This window comes from Pygocentrus nattereri, chromosome 21 (genome assembly GCF_015220715.1).
Source record: "Pygocentrus nattereri isolate fPygNat1 chromosome 21, fPygNat1.pri, whole genome shotgun sequence".
Lineage (NCBI taxonomy): Eukaryota > Metazoa > Chordata > Actinopteri > Characiformes > Serrasalmidae > Pygocentrus > Pygocentrus nattereri.
In genome coordinates, this window is record NC_051231.1 from 10,493,627 (window position 1) to 10,509,665 (window position 16,039).

General features: G+C 41.5%; 1 protein-coding gene across 4 annotated transcripts in view; it reads right to left on the reverse strand.

Moving 5' to 3' along the window:
• asic1b (acid-sensing (proton-gated) ion channel 1b) overlaps positions 1-16,039 on the reverse strand; it is a 363,281-nt gene that overhangs the window by 60,538 nt on the left and 286,704 nt on the right. Inside the window, exon 1 of one of the 4 annotated variants that reach the window (XM_037532192.1) lies at positions 13,276-14,133. The exons of 2 other annotated variants lie outside the window; for them this stretch is intronic. In XM_037532192.1, coding sequence (XP_037388089.1) covers positions 13,276-14,091 — 816 coding nt within the window. In that variant the 5' untranslated portion in view covers positions 14,092-14,133. Of the gene's footprint in view, positions 1-13,275; positions 14,134-16,039 lie in introns of those variants that run through there. One more of the 4 variants, XM_037532191.1, reaches the window with a different exon arrangement.

The following is a 16,039-nucleotide window of genomic DNA, read 5'->3' on the forward strand; positions in this document are numbered from 1 at the left end:
GTGCACTAATCCAGAACCAACGGCAACCGCACAGAGTCACGGAACCAATGCCACATCGTGTTTGGACAGGAGCTGTTCTTCCTGAGCCATTCTGTTACTGTTTAATAGTGAGCTTCTTCCATCTGGCGGGAAACAAATGAAATTATACACCCACCTCTGAGCTCCATTCAGAAAGAGCTCAACACACTGACTGAGATCAAAACTACAGGCCTATTAAAAAGCACGCGTAAGAACTCGCAGGGTGTAATCACGGCTGTATACTTTTAGAAACACTTCAGCTGTTTACTATAGGGTTAGGGTCAGTTTACTATAGGGTTAGTTACTAACCGTATAGTTTACTATAGGCACTAGCCTCGACCTTTTCTTTCTCTCTTTCTTTGTTTTTCTAATTTCTCTTTAATTAAAGAAGAAACACACAGACAGTTTGGCTAAGCTTAGAATCAATGAGGGAAAATCTGCTCATGATTATATTCTGCAGTTATCTGATTAAGAAATCTGATAACGAGAGCTGGATTGAACTCTTACACTCATTTCTTTCAGTGTGTGTATGTGCGAAAACAGACTGCGGTACTAGAAATAAGCAGCAGCGTTGTTGCAAAGCACTTTTGGAGCAATACTTAAACCGACTACATGCTTTATGAAATCAATCATTTCAATATTCTTCATCTTCCAGATGATGTACGTTCATACTTTCAGGTAAAGTTGCACAATGTTTGAAAAAAAAGCAGCAGCATGAAGTTTGAGTTTACATTACGTTTATGTCACGTATTCTTCTGTGAGTTTATTGGCTGGTCGCAAAGCGCAAATCCGATAACTGTCCAACTCATGTAAACCCAGAGTTTCACATTATCTGATTACTCAAACACGTTTATCAGATTACTGAAAAAAATCTGATGCCCTTCAGTCTTCGGATTATTAAGTGCATGTAAACACACTCAATGTTTTATTTTAATAACCTGACTGAGTTTTGTTGCAGATGTGTATATAAAATTCTATTATGATGGTTTCAAACATTTATTGGAATTTTCTATGATGCACAGAGCTCTAGATAATCTCATATTAACCAAGAAAGCTGTAAAACATTGAGACTGGGTGTACAATAAAATTTGTACACAGGATGCCTCACATTTAAAGAGCAGTAAAAAAAGTTTTGCTGATGAAAAACCTCTTCATATTCATTTTTTGTCAAGAACTGTATTATTATTATTATTAGTAGTAGTAGTAGTAGTGTTAGTAGTATCATAAATATTTTCTCATTCTTCAAAGAAAAACATTATTTTGATTATTTTGGCTGCAGCAAATACACTAAATTTACACATTTATTATTCTATTTAAAAATCATAAGAAATGTTTCGGTTTCAGTTTCTCCAAAAAATAAATAAATAAATAAAAATAAATAAATATGATTGCAGTTATAAAACCAGATCTAAGATTGTATAATTGCTCTTAAACAGTTATAATTACATGCACAACACTTAACAAAACAACATAAAGGTAGGTTTCATGATTTATGAACAGATATAGCTTGTTATAGAACCTGACTTCACAAAGTTACACACTTTATTTTACTAAAGTTATTGCTTTATGAAGTGTTATGCATGTAACTATAACAACTTATTGTAATATATTATGCTTTGCATAACACATCGTAAATGCATTTTTAATGCACTATTAATACAAGATTTATAGAAAGTGCTGCCCATATCTCTTTATGACAATAAATAAACTCATAAAATTAGATCTTTTATTATGATTGTTGTAGTTATTATTATCAATATATATTTTTTTACTCTTTTTCTTTGGTGCAAAAACAGAATTATTTTGATTGCACAAGATTCACAGTTTTATTGGTTCATTAAAAACGATATGGTGTATTTCAATATTGCAAAAAAAGAAGGGCTCCACTATTTCCACCCCTGCGTATGACTAAACATCAGTCTGCCTAACCAAGCAAGTGATTTTCAACACTGCTGTACCGACTTTTATCTGACCCAGGACAATCGGCCACAACAGTTACTGCCCATTTCAAGCATCTTCTCTGGCATCTACTGTTACTTTACACCACCAACCCAACACAAATAACAAACAGATTCACATAATCTAAGCTGTTTGTCCTCCCGGGTCACACCAGGGTGCTGAAGCCTATCCCAGTCGTCACTCGGCAGAACAGGAAACACCCTGGACAAATTACCTGGCACAGGGATTACATGCAAACCCCACGCAGAGAGAACTCTGCTCGCCCTGTCAGGGGATCAAACCCAGGTCCATATTGCACTGTGCTGCGCCAAAGAGATGCAATTCATATTTCATCATAAGCAACAAATCACCCACTGAGGTCAGTGAAATGCTAATAGACATGTTGTATTGTACAGAACATTTAGAAAATGCACGGCGTTTCACACATTACCTTGTCCTCTTTATCCTCAAACTGTATTTAAAAAGGAATGAATGGAACTTAATTATACAAGTATTCAGAGGCATAACAGATTGACCACAATGACAGAAATGAATGAGTTAGTTTCAAAACACTCAGCAAACACAATCATATAAAATTAACAATATATATAGTGATTCAAATGTTCCTCAAAATTGTTTGGCAAAATCGCTTTCCAATCCAACTAACACAGCTTGTTCTTACCAGAATGTTGTTTTATTTTAATAATAGTGTACACTTTGAAACCCTTAATGAATACTTTAAATAAAACGAAAGTAATATGCATCTTTTGAGAGACAAGATTTTAGCCCTAAATCTGTCTGCCTCTGCCAGAAGGCTACAACCTGGCCATGGCTAGACCTTTCAGCAAGATAATGACCCCAAACACATATCAAAATCCACACCGGAATGGCTGCAGGAAACACAAAATTTTGTCAAAGTTTGGTAACAGCTCATTCAGTTTCCGGATTTTAGCCAAAATGAAAACTGGTGGTGTGTATTAAAGAGGGTAATTCATTAGCTAAGACCAGAGAACATCAAAAAACTGGAAAGGTTCTGCATAGAACAGTGGTCCAAGATTCCTCAACCTTGTTCTCCAACCCTGTTCTGCATTACAGAAAGCGGTTCAGTGATGTTATTCTAATCAAGAGAGTCCAAATATTAATAAACTGTATTTCTAAAGAAAACCTATTTCCGTTTTCATTGTGCCAATGAAAAAACTCATTTCACGTGTGGTTCATTTAGTACATTGATTTTAGCTCATTTTCATGAAAGGTGCCAATAATTCTCGACGTGACTATAATCTGGTACACTTACTCAAAATATCTTTCATTTACATTTACGACATTTGGCTGACGCTCTTATCCAGAGCGACTTACAATTTGATCATTTTACACAGGGAGGTCAAGGTGGTGTTAGGAGTCTTGCCCAAGGACTCTTACTGGTGTAGTGTAGGGTGTTTACCCAGGTGGGGATTGAACCCCAGTCTACAGTGTAGAAGGCAGAGGTGTTACCCACTACACTACACCAACCACTTTCATGATCATAAGGCAGTGATAGTAAACTTTCAGGGTCAAAAGAATGCTTCTATCACATTATTGAAGGGTGTACATATTTGGCTGTATGTGTTCTTTAGAAAAGAACAGCATTCTCCAAAAAGTGTTTTGTTTTAGTAGGGTTTTCTGGCACTGGGAGGATAAAGAGTCATCAGTCAAACACATTTATCCTCTTTTTAGTCATCTGAGCCCTTTGTTGAGAATGACACTGATAAGAGAAGATCCTCCCACCGCAGTGAACAACTTTATCCACAGGAGAAACAGCCGACGTCATGCTTTTCTGTTTCACGGCCGCCACTTAAGATCATCTTCCCATTGCGGCTGTAAACAACATGCTAATCCTTTAATGACTGCAGCTTCAGAGTGAATCAGCGTGCACCGCCATGCTTCCTGAGTGGCTCAACCAGCCTTTAAGAGACACTGTCATCATCTCCAAGATGTAGCAAACAGAGGCCGAGCTGTTGCTAAGCCCAGGGTGAACGTGAGCGGGCTGAGTTGCTGTGGCAACGGGTTCGACTGAGAGCGGAGATGGGGGGTGGCTTCTGGTGACCTTGGGACAGCGAAGAGTGATTGTATTGTAAATGCAGGTTGAGACTTGGAATAGAGCTTTTCAATGGGAGCTTCTCTTCATGTTGCATCCATGGACGAGCAGTGAAAGAGGTCCTAGAATTCTGTGTACGAGTGAACTTTAGTGAAGATAAGACAAATAGGGGTTTTGTCAGCTTGTCCTCATAAGGGAAGCTTTTTGGTGCCTCTTCATGAATATTCTGTAACAAACCCTGAAAGAACGTTCTCGAAACTATGACCTCAACTGGTAGTCAGATTTTAGATCACCATAAGCACCTGTTTCAAGATTTGAAAGGTCTGAATTTCATGTTATTAATCATTTTCTTTCAGAATATCAGGAAGATACTTGAGTCTTAGTGATGCACTATATTGAAAATTCTTGGCTGAAACTGAACCCGAAGTTCAAGATACACAGATATCTAGCAGACGCCTGGATTTCTCTAGTCTACAAAGTAGTTTGAGGGATGGAAGAACCGCACCAGACAAACAGAGTCCTCCTTTTAGGTATGTTAAACCTGAAATCTTTCATCTTGTTTGGTCAACAGTAACAAATTCGGCCGTGCCACGTCAGCAACGGAGTGCATCTTCAAGTAAGCTAGCTGCTAAAAACAGCCAGCCTGGGAAGAGCGTTCTCTCACTCTCCAATGCCTCACATACAGAATCCTCAAATTCAATTTAGTTTAAATCAGGTCTGTAACTTGCCTGATCCCACTTCTTTCTTTCACGTTTGTTGCTTGGGAATGCACTAATACTATAATATGGCTGTTTGAGCACTGTAACAGTGCTATAGTGTGGAGCAGACTTTCAGCTTGTTAGGATGTTAGCATCCTAGTTAAGGTCACACGTTAATGTATGGTGCTGTTCATAAGGCAAAATGACACCTACATATGGTTGTCATGACAACTGACATAACCCTACATAACTGACATAAACTTATATAACTTAATTGTTTCTTCCAATAATCGTCATTCGCTATAAAGGTTACATTTGCCAAAGTAACCTAAAGTAGCCTTTATGACAGATGACACCTGTTTTAACAAGCATTTATAAGCAGTTATGTAGGCTTATGTCAGCTGAAAATTATGTAGGTGTCATGTAGCCTTAAGAACAGCATCCTATAATAAAGTGTTACCAAGGTTAGTTTGCTCTAGAACAGTATAGTTACACCACTTATCTCGTCACTCACACTTGGTCACAGGAGAGCAGATCGCCGGTCGCTCCACTCAAACAGGGAATGTATAACTCCATGTTTTAGATGTTGCTAAAGTATATTTAACTAATGTCCCTCAAAGAAACCATGAAAGAGGTCCACATGACTGATGTTTTTACTGTAGACCAGCTGAGCTGACCAGCTCAGGAGCATGAAGAAACCAATCAGCTTTTAATCACCATTTCTCACTTTCATGACCATCAAAATCATTTGTAAAGTGTTTACTTAACTGTAGGCATATTTTAATCGTTGGGGTCAGTCAATTTTTATTTCTCTTTCAGCCGAAAGTAATATTTTTGACCACTAACTGAAATCATGGATCATTTCCAATGTGTGAGACTCTTTGCCATTGCCAATTCCAGAATATTTTATACGCAAAGTATATTGGTTGAAGCATAAAACATTAAAGAAGCAAAGCAGTGTTACACAAACAAACACAGTTGCAATGAGAAAGCCATTGTGTTCCTACTTGTAGAAGGCAGAAAGTGGCCTGAAGAGGATACATCTGCAGAAAGCCTACAAGCAGCACCCTTATACAACACTTCCAACAGATCCACATGTCTGAAATGGTTGCGTAACTGCAGCCTGAACATGGAGCCATCCATATGAAACATTTCACTGCTATTTAAAAAAAGTGTTTCATGCACTGATGAATGTTGTAAAACGAGGAGCTATTTGATCTGCTGACAGGACAGCATCGGTCGTCGGTAGGCAACCCTCACGCTCGCCTCAGGAAGCAAGAGAAAGAAACTGGGCTCAGTGAAAACAGCCCTCTTCTTTCAGAATCATGCCTCCAGTCAGATCCTTTATCAGCTGTTTGTGCAAAATGAGAATGTCAGCCTTTTCCACAATAGGCCAGAAAATAAAGAATACAAATTAATCAAAAAGTCTTAAAATAGATCCCTTTGCTGCAAAATAAATGGACGATTTATTGACTGATTGAAGGAATAGAGAGCAAAGAGATCCAAATAAATGTAATTAAAAAGATACACTCTAATAAGCAAATGAGACAAAAGGGACAGTTTCCAATGTGCAGAAAATAGGTGTGCATGTTTTTCATGTTCAGAATTGCAGGCTACCATTGAAACAGGCCCCGGTGCACTAAAATGACCAACACGTAGCTGCCATCTCCATGAGTAATTTTGCAACATAACACAGCAAGCAATTTCACAACGCACCTGACACAGCAGTATTGCTCACATCAAACGATACATCACAATTAGCATGCGCTTCATCTGGGAATGGTGTGAAAATGAAAAGACATCTCAGGCAGAGGAGGGTTCAATTCTCACTGGCGGACTCTGATTGATATAGCCATCTGTACTCATCCAGAGCCTTCAACTGAAAACCATTCCTTCCCAAATGAATAATTTATCCCTAATGCCAAAATTCACTATTCTCGCAGCCCGAGGCTTGCTTGTATGAAATGCTTGCAAAAGTTCCCAAGAAGTTCTTTCTTTGCAGCCAGTGGTCGCGACTCACAAGATATTCCTGCACATTATTTTGCTCCAGTTCACACAAGGTAAAATTCTGCAGACATGTCTGGAAATGCCTTATTATGTCATGATTTTGCTCACACTGACTCATGAATCATAGCTGAGAAGGTTCTTACAAGGAAAATGACTTAAGTACAAAGGCAATGAGGCAAATTAGGACATCTGCATCTGAAAGTCAACCACCGACATCATTCACAGGCTTTGAACAGCCCTGTTTCTCAAAGCCCAACCTGGGCTAATGCTATGCTTGCAACCTAATAGCTGCACACAAATGCAGATGGCATGCAGCCACTGAAACGTGGCCATGGCGACCTTGTCGCCAGCAAAAATGAAATACCACCAGAGTAGAGAGTGTTGATGGTTTATTTAAGGTGGAGAAAGTGTGGAGGATCATTTTTATTTTTGTTGTATTGTACTGTGACAAGCATTACACAATTGCCTAATTGCAATTATTTGAAATGATCCCAATTATTTGAGCTGACTGCAATGATTTAAGCTGACTGTAATAAAAGTCATTAGATTTCAACTGAGTTTGTTGTACAAATAAACATAAAACACGTGAAAAGTGCACTGTGAGTAATGGTTATTTCTTAGCTATGTGGCTAAGGCTAAGGATTTTAGCATGTATGAGCTCACGGGCCTCATTCACCAACATCTTCCTATGTTTTTCTTAAATGTGTACTTGAGAAAGGTCCTAAGAAAAAGTCTACATCAGATTTATTACGTGTTCTCACAGTGCACGTGTTCACAGCTTTGTGCTCTTGACTGTGTGGAGATTTTGTTCTTACCTAAGAAAAATCCCAATCCCAAAATCCCAGTAAACTCAGAAATTTCATTAAAAAAAAGCGATTTAAAAATAAATTTCTTCATAAGACATTTATTCTTAAAACACACTTTTGCTTTTTTCCCCCAAGAAGGCCCAATGAGCGTTTTTCTACTTATATATATTTTTTTTTTAAATTAGCTTGGCTCAACTTTTACACTTTGAAAAGATGGTTCTTCAGGGATTCAATAGCAAAGGCAGTTGCTCTATTTAGGAGCATGAGTTCTATATAGATGGTTCTTTAAATGGTTCTTTGCATGGTAAAATGTTTTTTCAGATTGATGAATAATGTGTTGTATATGGTTCTACACATAAAAAAGGGTTTCGATCTCAAACCTATAATAATACTAGAACTTTTTGGTGTTCTTTGCATGATTGTTTATTCCACCCCTTTTGGCAGCAATAGTCATTGTTGACTCTTGGCTAAATGTTCCACTGATCGCTGCCATTCCTGCTGATGGGGGCAGAAGTTTTAGTCACTTTAGTCACAGTTCAAGTCAACAGAGCAGCTGGATTTTGGTCACTCATCTAGGGTCATAGCTTCACTTTCATCCATAAGCTCCTCCTTGCCTGGCCTTTTTGAACTGGTCTTTAGTAAGAAGATCTCATATCTTTGTCTGCAACCTCTCTCAACAGCTGGGCCGCTCTTTTTCTTCACTGCACCCTGACGACCTCTGAGGTCTTTCTTCCTGAACAGCATGGATGCTCTGACAGAGTATGGAGCACGCTAGGATCATCGAATTCTCTCAGCATGTCTGCTCAGAGGCCTGCTGGAGCCAACTCAGAGGGAATCTATGTGGACACAAAGGAACACTTCTGCGTTCGGCGACAGTTTGGTCTCAAATAAATCGATGGCGGTGCCCTGGCTGATAGGAATCGCCAATACTTCTGATGGCGAAGTCGATGATGTAACAGGAATGTAATGCATGTAATTTGGTGGCTCCGCTGTGCAGGCAAAAGGTGCACTACTCATCTGTCAGTGTTGCGCCTGTGGGGAAGAACTCCCCCCAATGCCCCATCCAATGCCTTTGTCATCCTCTTATCCCTTCTTCCGTCTCACTGTCTGAATGGTTATTCACCAAGTGCTCTAAAATCACTGTACTGGCTTCAGGCCAGTCACATCACATTGACCTCTGATACCGTCAAATCCCCCAAGCAACAAACTCCTCGTGAACAGATATCAAATACATGGGAATGGATTCTTCCTCTCTTGAGCTGTTTGCCCTTCCCCATACTATGTATCTGCTTCAGTCTCAAGGCCAGAGCACAATGAAAATGAGCCAGCCTAATGGCACTGAATAGCAAGATGCGCATTAAAACATGCCTCGTGACTTGTCCAGAAAACAAAATGCAGCTCTCTCTCCTATAAATGATTTACAGAAGGAGATTACATGCAATTATTATGCGGTTAGATCATGGAGAGTTCCTAAAGTGGATTTCAGACCATAGCAAACAGGAATAATCACTTGCAGATAGAATCCTCTTGTAGGAACATCCGGCCATAGGTAATGTGGTCAGTCAGTGCTCATGTTTAAGAAAAGAAAAATGCTTGGTTGGATCTCTAAATCAATACAACTTGCACACTTACAATTATTTCGGTACTCTAAGTAATAGCTCTTTGTAATAAATGTCTGGAGCACTCTTGCTCTATTTGAAAATCAGGTGATTTATGGACAGATTGGCCACTGTGGACTCTTTAGGGTACTTCCATACAAGGTTTTATTATGCGTAAGAACAGTCTCTATGCTGTGTTAATTTTGTGATTACATAGTGACAAAGCCACTCGCAACACTTTATCAGAATGCAAATGGGACAAGACTGTCCTAATTCCCCTTAATGCTTTAAATCCAATGTAAATGCTTGCAATGTTTCCTGAGTAAATGTTGCGTGGAATTGCCAATGACAGAATTCTCAGGGGATAACTGCAGCCATTTTACTCTATTCCTAGAATTTGTAATTACAAATTCACAAAAATTCAACCAACCCTCACAATGTTTGCTCGGGTTCACTATTTTATCCTATCGTTGCATTTCTACATTAAACCTGTCAATCCTATAAGAATATAAGAAGCTGGCTGAATGCCTTAGTCAGAGATGTTTCAATCGTGCTTCAAATGAAATGAAAATTCTGAAGACTTTGTTTTCAAGGCAGTGGACAGAAAGGAAGGATTCCAGGGTCAGCCTAACATACACACTTGACTGACTGTCACACTATCTTATACCACCTAGGACCCATCCGTCTTAGTCAACTGCATCAGACGAGGCAGCAGTCTCAGGGCCTTGTACGCAAAACAAGTAGACCAGCTGCTACTGAAACATGAATAACTATACCATTTCCCAAATTCCAGCAATGTCTGATGGTCAGAGGGGTGAGTGTACGGAACACACACGAGACATATGACTTAAGAAGGCCCATGAAACAAAGCTGAAGTTTGTTGCTCCATTTTGGGTGAAACCGGAAATTTGGATAAAAAGTCTTATATAAATTCAGTCATGATTCAACATTTATCAATGTCTGATGTTATTGCCTGTAATATTGACATTCTTCTTGAAACATTTTGCACAATGAAAATATTTCAGACTTTCCTTAGTTGTTAAAAAAGGTTCTTAAAATGCATAATAAGCCGCTATCAGTCAACAAATATAGGTGAATTTAAGCATCTAAAATAAAAACATTTATTCTGTGATATATACTGAAACTGCATTGAATGTGCTGACAACAAATTCACACAAAAATCATCAATGGAAATCAAATTTATTAACCAATGGAGGCCTGGATTTGGAGTCACACACAAAATTAAAGTGGAAAAACACACTACAGGCTGATCCAACTTTGATGTAATGTCCTTAAAACAAGTCAAAATGAGGCTCAGTATTGTGTGTGGCCTCCACGTGCCTGTATGACCTCTCTACAACGCCTGAGCATGCTCCTGATGAGGTGGCGGATGGTCTCCTGAGGGATCTACTCCCAGACCTGGACTAAAGCATCCGCCAACTCCTGGACAGTCTGTGGTGCAACGTGGCGTTGGTGGATGGAGCGAGACATGATCTCCCAGATGTGCTCAATCGGATTCAGGTCTGGGGAATGGGCAGGCCAGTCCATAGCTTCAATGCCTTCATCTTGCAGGAACTGCTGACACACTCCAGCCACATGAGGTCTAGCATTGTCCTGCATTAGGAGGAACCCAGGGCCAACCGCACCAGCATATGTTCTCACAAGGGGTCTGAGGATCTCATCTCGCTACCTAATGGCAGTCAGGCTACCTCTAGCGAGCACATGGAGGGCTGTGCGGCCCTCCAAAGAAATGCCACCCCACACCATTACTGACCCACTGCCAAACCGGTCATGCTGAAGGATGTTGCAGGCAGCAGATCGCTCTCCACAGCGTCTCCAGACTCTGTCACGTCTGTCACATGTGCTCAGTGTGAACCTGCTTTCATCTGTGAAGAGCACAGGGCGCCAGTGGCGAATTTGCCAATCCTGGTGTTCTCTGGCAAATGCCAAGCGTCCTGCACAGTGTTGGGCTGTGAGCACAACCCCCATCTGTGGACGTCGGGCCCTCATACCATCCTCATGGAGTTGGTTTCTAACTGTTTGTGCAGACACATGCACATTTGTGGCCTGCTGGAGGTCATTTTGCAGGGCTCTGGCAGTGCTCCTCCTGTTCCTCCTTGCACAAAGGTGCTGCTGGGTTGTTGCCCTCCTACGGCTCCTCCACGTCTCCTGGTGTACTGGCCTGTCTCCTGGTAGCGCCTCCAGCCTCTGGACACTACGCTGACAGACACAGCAAACCTTCTTGCCACAGCTCGCATTGATGTGCCATCCTGAATGAGCTGCACTACCTGAGCCACTTGTGTGGGTTGTAGAGTCCGTCTCATGCTACCACGAGTGTGAAAGCACCACCAACATTCAAAAGTGACCAAAACATCAGCCAGAAAGCAGAAAGGTACTGAGAAGTGGTCTGTGGTCCCCACCTGCAGAACCACTCCTTTATTGAGTGTGTCTTGCTAATTGCCAATAATTTCCACCTGTTGTCTGTTCCATTTGCACAACAGCTGTGAAATTGATTGTCAATCCGTGTTGCTTCCTAAGTGGACAGTTTGATTTCACAGAAGTTTGATTTACTTGGAGTTATATTGTGTTGTTTAAGTGTTCCCTTTATTTTTTTGAGCAGTGTATATAGTTATGGCCAAACTGCCCACTACTTACTAAGTAGTGGTTTATTTAGCTTCTTTTTCTAAATAATTCACTGCAGAAATATTGTGTTGTGTGTGCATGAGTATCTTCATTACCCACTTTAACATAACAACTACTTTCTCTGAGAAGGTGAAACAGTTAAATTATTCTCCAGTCTGTAGGACTGTGTGTACCTAACTGAAGAAACACGTCAGGCTCACAATCATCACAAATTTCACCCCCCCCACCCCCCCAAAAAAGGGAAACTATAACAGTCAGAAAAGGCTGTGAGATCCTGCTGTGAGTCTGTATAATGGCTAACCAGCTACTCCACCCTTATTATCCATGTGTAAATGCACCATAATTTCATATAGCAATTATATCCTCAGAAACAAGCTCTTCAGAAAAGTGTGACTGCAACAGTTGTTTGTCTGTATCTGAACCTAAAGCAGACCACTGATTCATATTTTGTCCTGAGACAAGAGGAAGAAAGCAAAAATATGAAAATGTAAATTAATAAAACACAAACGTGGTAATTGCGATGCTTCCCTGAAGCCCAACTAGAGCCGCAACTTCAGATCACACAGCACTGATAGCACAGAGTCTAGACAATTTAAATGAAAACATTTCCATACAGCCCCTCTGAGACCCAATCGCTTCGGAAAGGCCGTTTATCTTGTTTCCACTGCTGCAAATGCTTTGCACTTTTGAATTATCGCCTAATTGAATTATACAGTATGAAGAATTAGTATGCTTCTGTTTGACACGGGGAGTGTTTCTGTGTGTGCGTGTGTGTGTGAGTGTGTGTGTTTGTGTGTGTGTGTGTGTGTGTGTGTGTGTGTGTGTAAAAACTAGAGGGGTTTTGGGTAGGAATAAGTAGAAACATGACTCATGCTGAGCGCCAGACAACTGGTGTTAAGTAAAACATCAACAAAAACAAAAACATTTAAAAGCCCCAACCAACAAAAGCCAGCTAGTTACAAATTTTACACGCCTGCAAATTAGACAGACTTTCAAGCAGTTTACTGGGATAAACTCAATTACGTTTTCTATATGAATGCATGGTAACTGTTTCTATGTATTTTATGACGAAATATTGTTGGTGGTTTGTATTTCTGCACCTGTTTAAATGATGTATTCGTTTGCACCCAGTCTGTGAAAGCTGAAAGCATTTAGTTCAGCTGCTGTAAGTGCATAACAAATGAGATAATAATTATAGGTGAGATGAAGCAATGAAGCGAAGTCCTGAAATTTAGGCTACATTGTGAAAAGTCTACCCGTATTCTTCAAAACCCGCCTGTATTCGGCCAAGCCCACCCGTGTTCCTCCTGCGCCGGGACTGGAAAGCGTCCTAAAACAGCGCGAGAGATAACGGACCACTAGCCCAGCGATTGTCGGAATACAGGTGCGCTTTTGCGATAATACGGGCGTGAAACGCCGGAAAAGCGGAATTTTCCGGGACACGGCTCTAAAAGAAAAGCAAAAAGCCCTCGCGGAGCTTCCTCCTCACTTACGGTGCTGAAGTTGCGCGGGCCGCACAGCTCGCCCTGAAAGCGGCACTGCAGCAGCATCTCCTCCAGCTGGTGGCCGAGCCGGTCCAGCAGCTGTCTCATGGTGGGCTGGGCGTCGCGCGGCGGAGGCAGAAAGTGCTCGAAGTCCAGCATGCGCGAGAGGGGCGACCAAGGCGGCTCGTAGCCCGTGCTGGTGCCCGGCCTGGAGCCAACGGTGGGTGCGGGTGTTTGCGCGAGCGCCTCGCGCGCCGCCGCCGTGAGCCTGCCGTTCCTGCCGATCAGGCCGAGCCACGCGCCCACGCCGAACACGTCCGGCTTGGTCATCCGGCGCGGGCGCACGAGGTTGCGGTTGCAGATGGTGACCGCGGGGAAGGTGAGGCGCCGCGCGTGTGTCACGTGCGCCCGCGTGTACACGGGCGCCGAGAGCAGGTAGCGCACGCGGTTCGACGACCACGTGAAGAGCAGCGCGAGAGACGCGACGAAGGCGAGCAGCCAGGCCGCGCGGCGCGGCGGGGACGCGGCGAGGAAGACGTGGCGCACGCCGTGCAGCGTGGTGCGCTGCAGGAACGCGCGGCCAGCCTCGCGCGCCGAGACCCGCGCTCCGCTCACGCGCATCGGGGCAGTCCGGAGGGCGGGCGCGCAGCGCGCATCACGGCTCTGGGCGCGCGGTGGGGCCGTGGACGGTGAACATGCACGCGGCGATTTCCCTCGAGCGCGCTGGTGTTGTGAAGGCGAGGCAGTGTGCACGCGCCCCGTCCGTGTGTGTGCGTGTGTGTGTGGAAGGCTTGGCCACAAGGCGCGCGCGCTGTGGCTGTTCATTCAGCAGTAGAGCACAGTCTTGGAGTCTTGGAGAGCTCCCGCCCCCACATGAAATGTTTCCAGGGTGATGGATATTTAGTAGTTAGTAGGATATTTAGTAGTTAGTAGCATAAGTAGTAGTTAGTAGGATATTTAGTAGGTAGTAGGATATTTAGTAGTTAGTAGGATAAGTAGTAGTTAGTAGGATGAGTAGTAGTTAGGATAAGTAGTAGTTAGTAGGATATTTAGTAGTTAGTAGGATAAGTAGTAGTTAGTAGGATAAGTAGAAGTTAGTAGGATATTTTGTAGTTAGTAGGATATGTAGTAGTTAGTAGGATATATAGTAGATAGTAGGATAAGTAGTAGGTAGTAGGATATTTAGTAGGTAGTAGAATATTTAGTAGTTAGTCGAATATTTAGTAGTTAGTAGGATAAGTAGTAGTTAGTAGGATATTTAGTAGTTAGTAGGATAAGTAGTAGTAGGATATTTAGTAGTTAGTAGGATATTTAGTTGTTAGTAGGATAAGTAGTAGTTAGTAGGATATTTAGTAGTTAGTAGGATATTTAGTAGTTAGTAGGATAAGTAGTAGTTAGTAGGATATTTAGTAGTTAGTAGGATATGTAGTAGTAGGATATTTAGTAGTTAGTAGGATATTTAGTTGTTAGTAGGATAAGTAGTAGTTAGTAGGATATTTAGTAGTTAGTAGGATATTTAGTAGTTAGTAGGATATTTAGTAGATAGTAGGATATTTAGTAGTTAGTAGGATATTTAGTAGTTAGTAGGATATTTAGTAGATAGTAGGATATTTAGTAGTTAGTAGGATAAGTAGTAGGTAGTAGGATATTTAGTAGTTAGTAGGATATGTAGTAGTTAGTAGGATATTTAGTAGTTAGTAGGATATTTAGTAGTTGTGTTGTCATTTTTCTGCTCTCCCCGAGGGAAATGCGCCCCAGCCCTAGAGGAAAAAGCTGCTATTAGAAAGAGTAAAAGATGTCCGAGCCGATGTTTTGCTCACTGGGGTTAAAGAGCCACTCCAGCCTAAAAATAGTTTCATGTGTCACTTTCCTTTTTATGAATTATTCTGTGGAACTGCACTTCATTCCTTTAGTTTCATCACTTTGACAGATTCCACAAATCTGAATAGTTTTCACAGTTCATCAGTGTTTTCTCACTGCAATACCCAGCATGCACTACACAGACACATCTTAGGACCATTCCTTGCTGAAAAACCCCAGAAGCCACTAAAGTGTTTCCGTTGGTTCTTGTGGAGCTTTGCTGGTCACATCCTGTATAAATAGAAATAATGCATGGGAATGAGATTCTAACGATTGGCCATGATGTAGTAGGACAGGGGAACGAATAGATATGTTGTGGCCACAACTTAGTAGGGCATGGGAATGAATAATTGAATTAAAGCAAAAAAAAAAAACAAAACTAAAGTAATCCACCCCAAAGCCATGGTACTTTATCAAAAGCTCCTCCCACCTTCAATATACATCATCAGAAGGGGGTTTTTCTAGTCTTTAATCTAGAAAATCTCACTCTAGAGACCATGCAGCAACACTGTAGAAGGTGGGTAAGTATGTTTACAACAGATGTGCTGATGGTTATGTTTGCCGTTTGGGACTGGAGTGTCTCTTTAAGGTTAGGGTTGAGTTACAGTACAGCAGCATTTACACGCTTATATACAAGTGTGGAAACCCCTAAAGAGCATACCAGCTCATACAGACACCTAGCAAAAATAAACTGCCTAAGAAAATAAAGCACAGACTGGCCAGTCCACTCAAAGTCCACTAATTAACTAAATATCCTACTGTCCAAGTCAGAGAGATAAAAAGAGAGGGGGCGAGGTTGTGTTTCAAAGTGTGGAAGAGCGAGACAGAGAAAGAAGAAGAGAGAGAGAATCAGCAAAACAGCAGTGATCTTAACCCAAAGTCACCCAAATGAAAAGCAGCACTAAAACCCAGA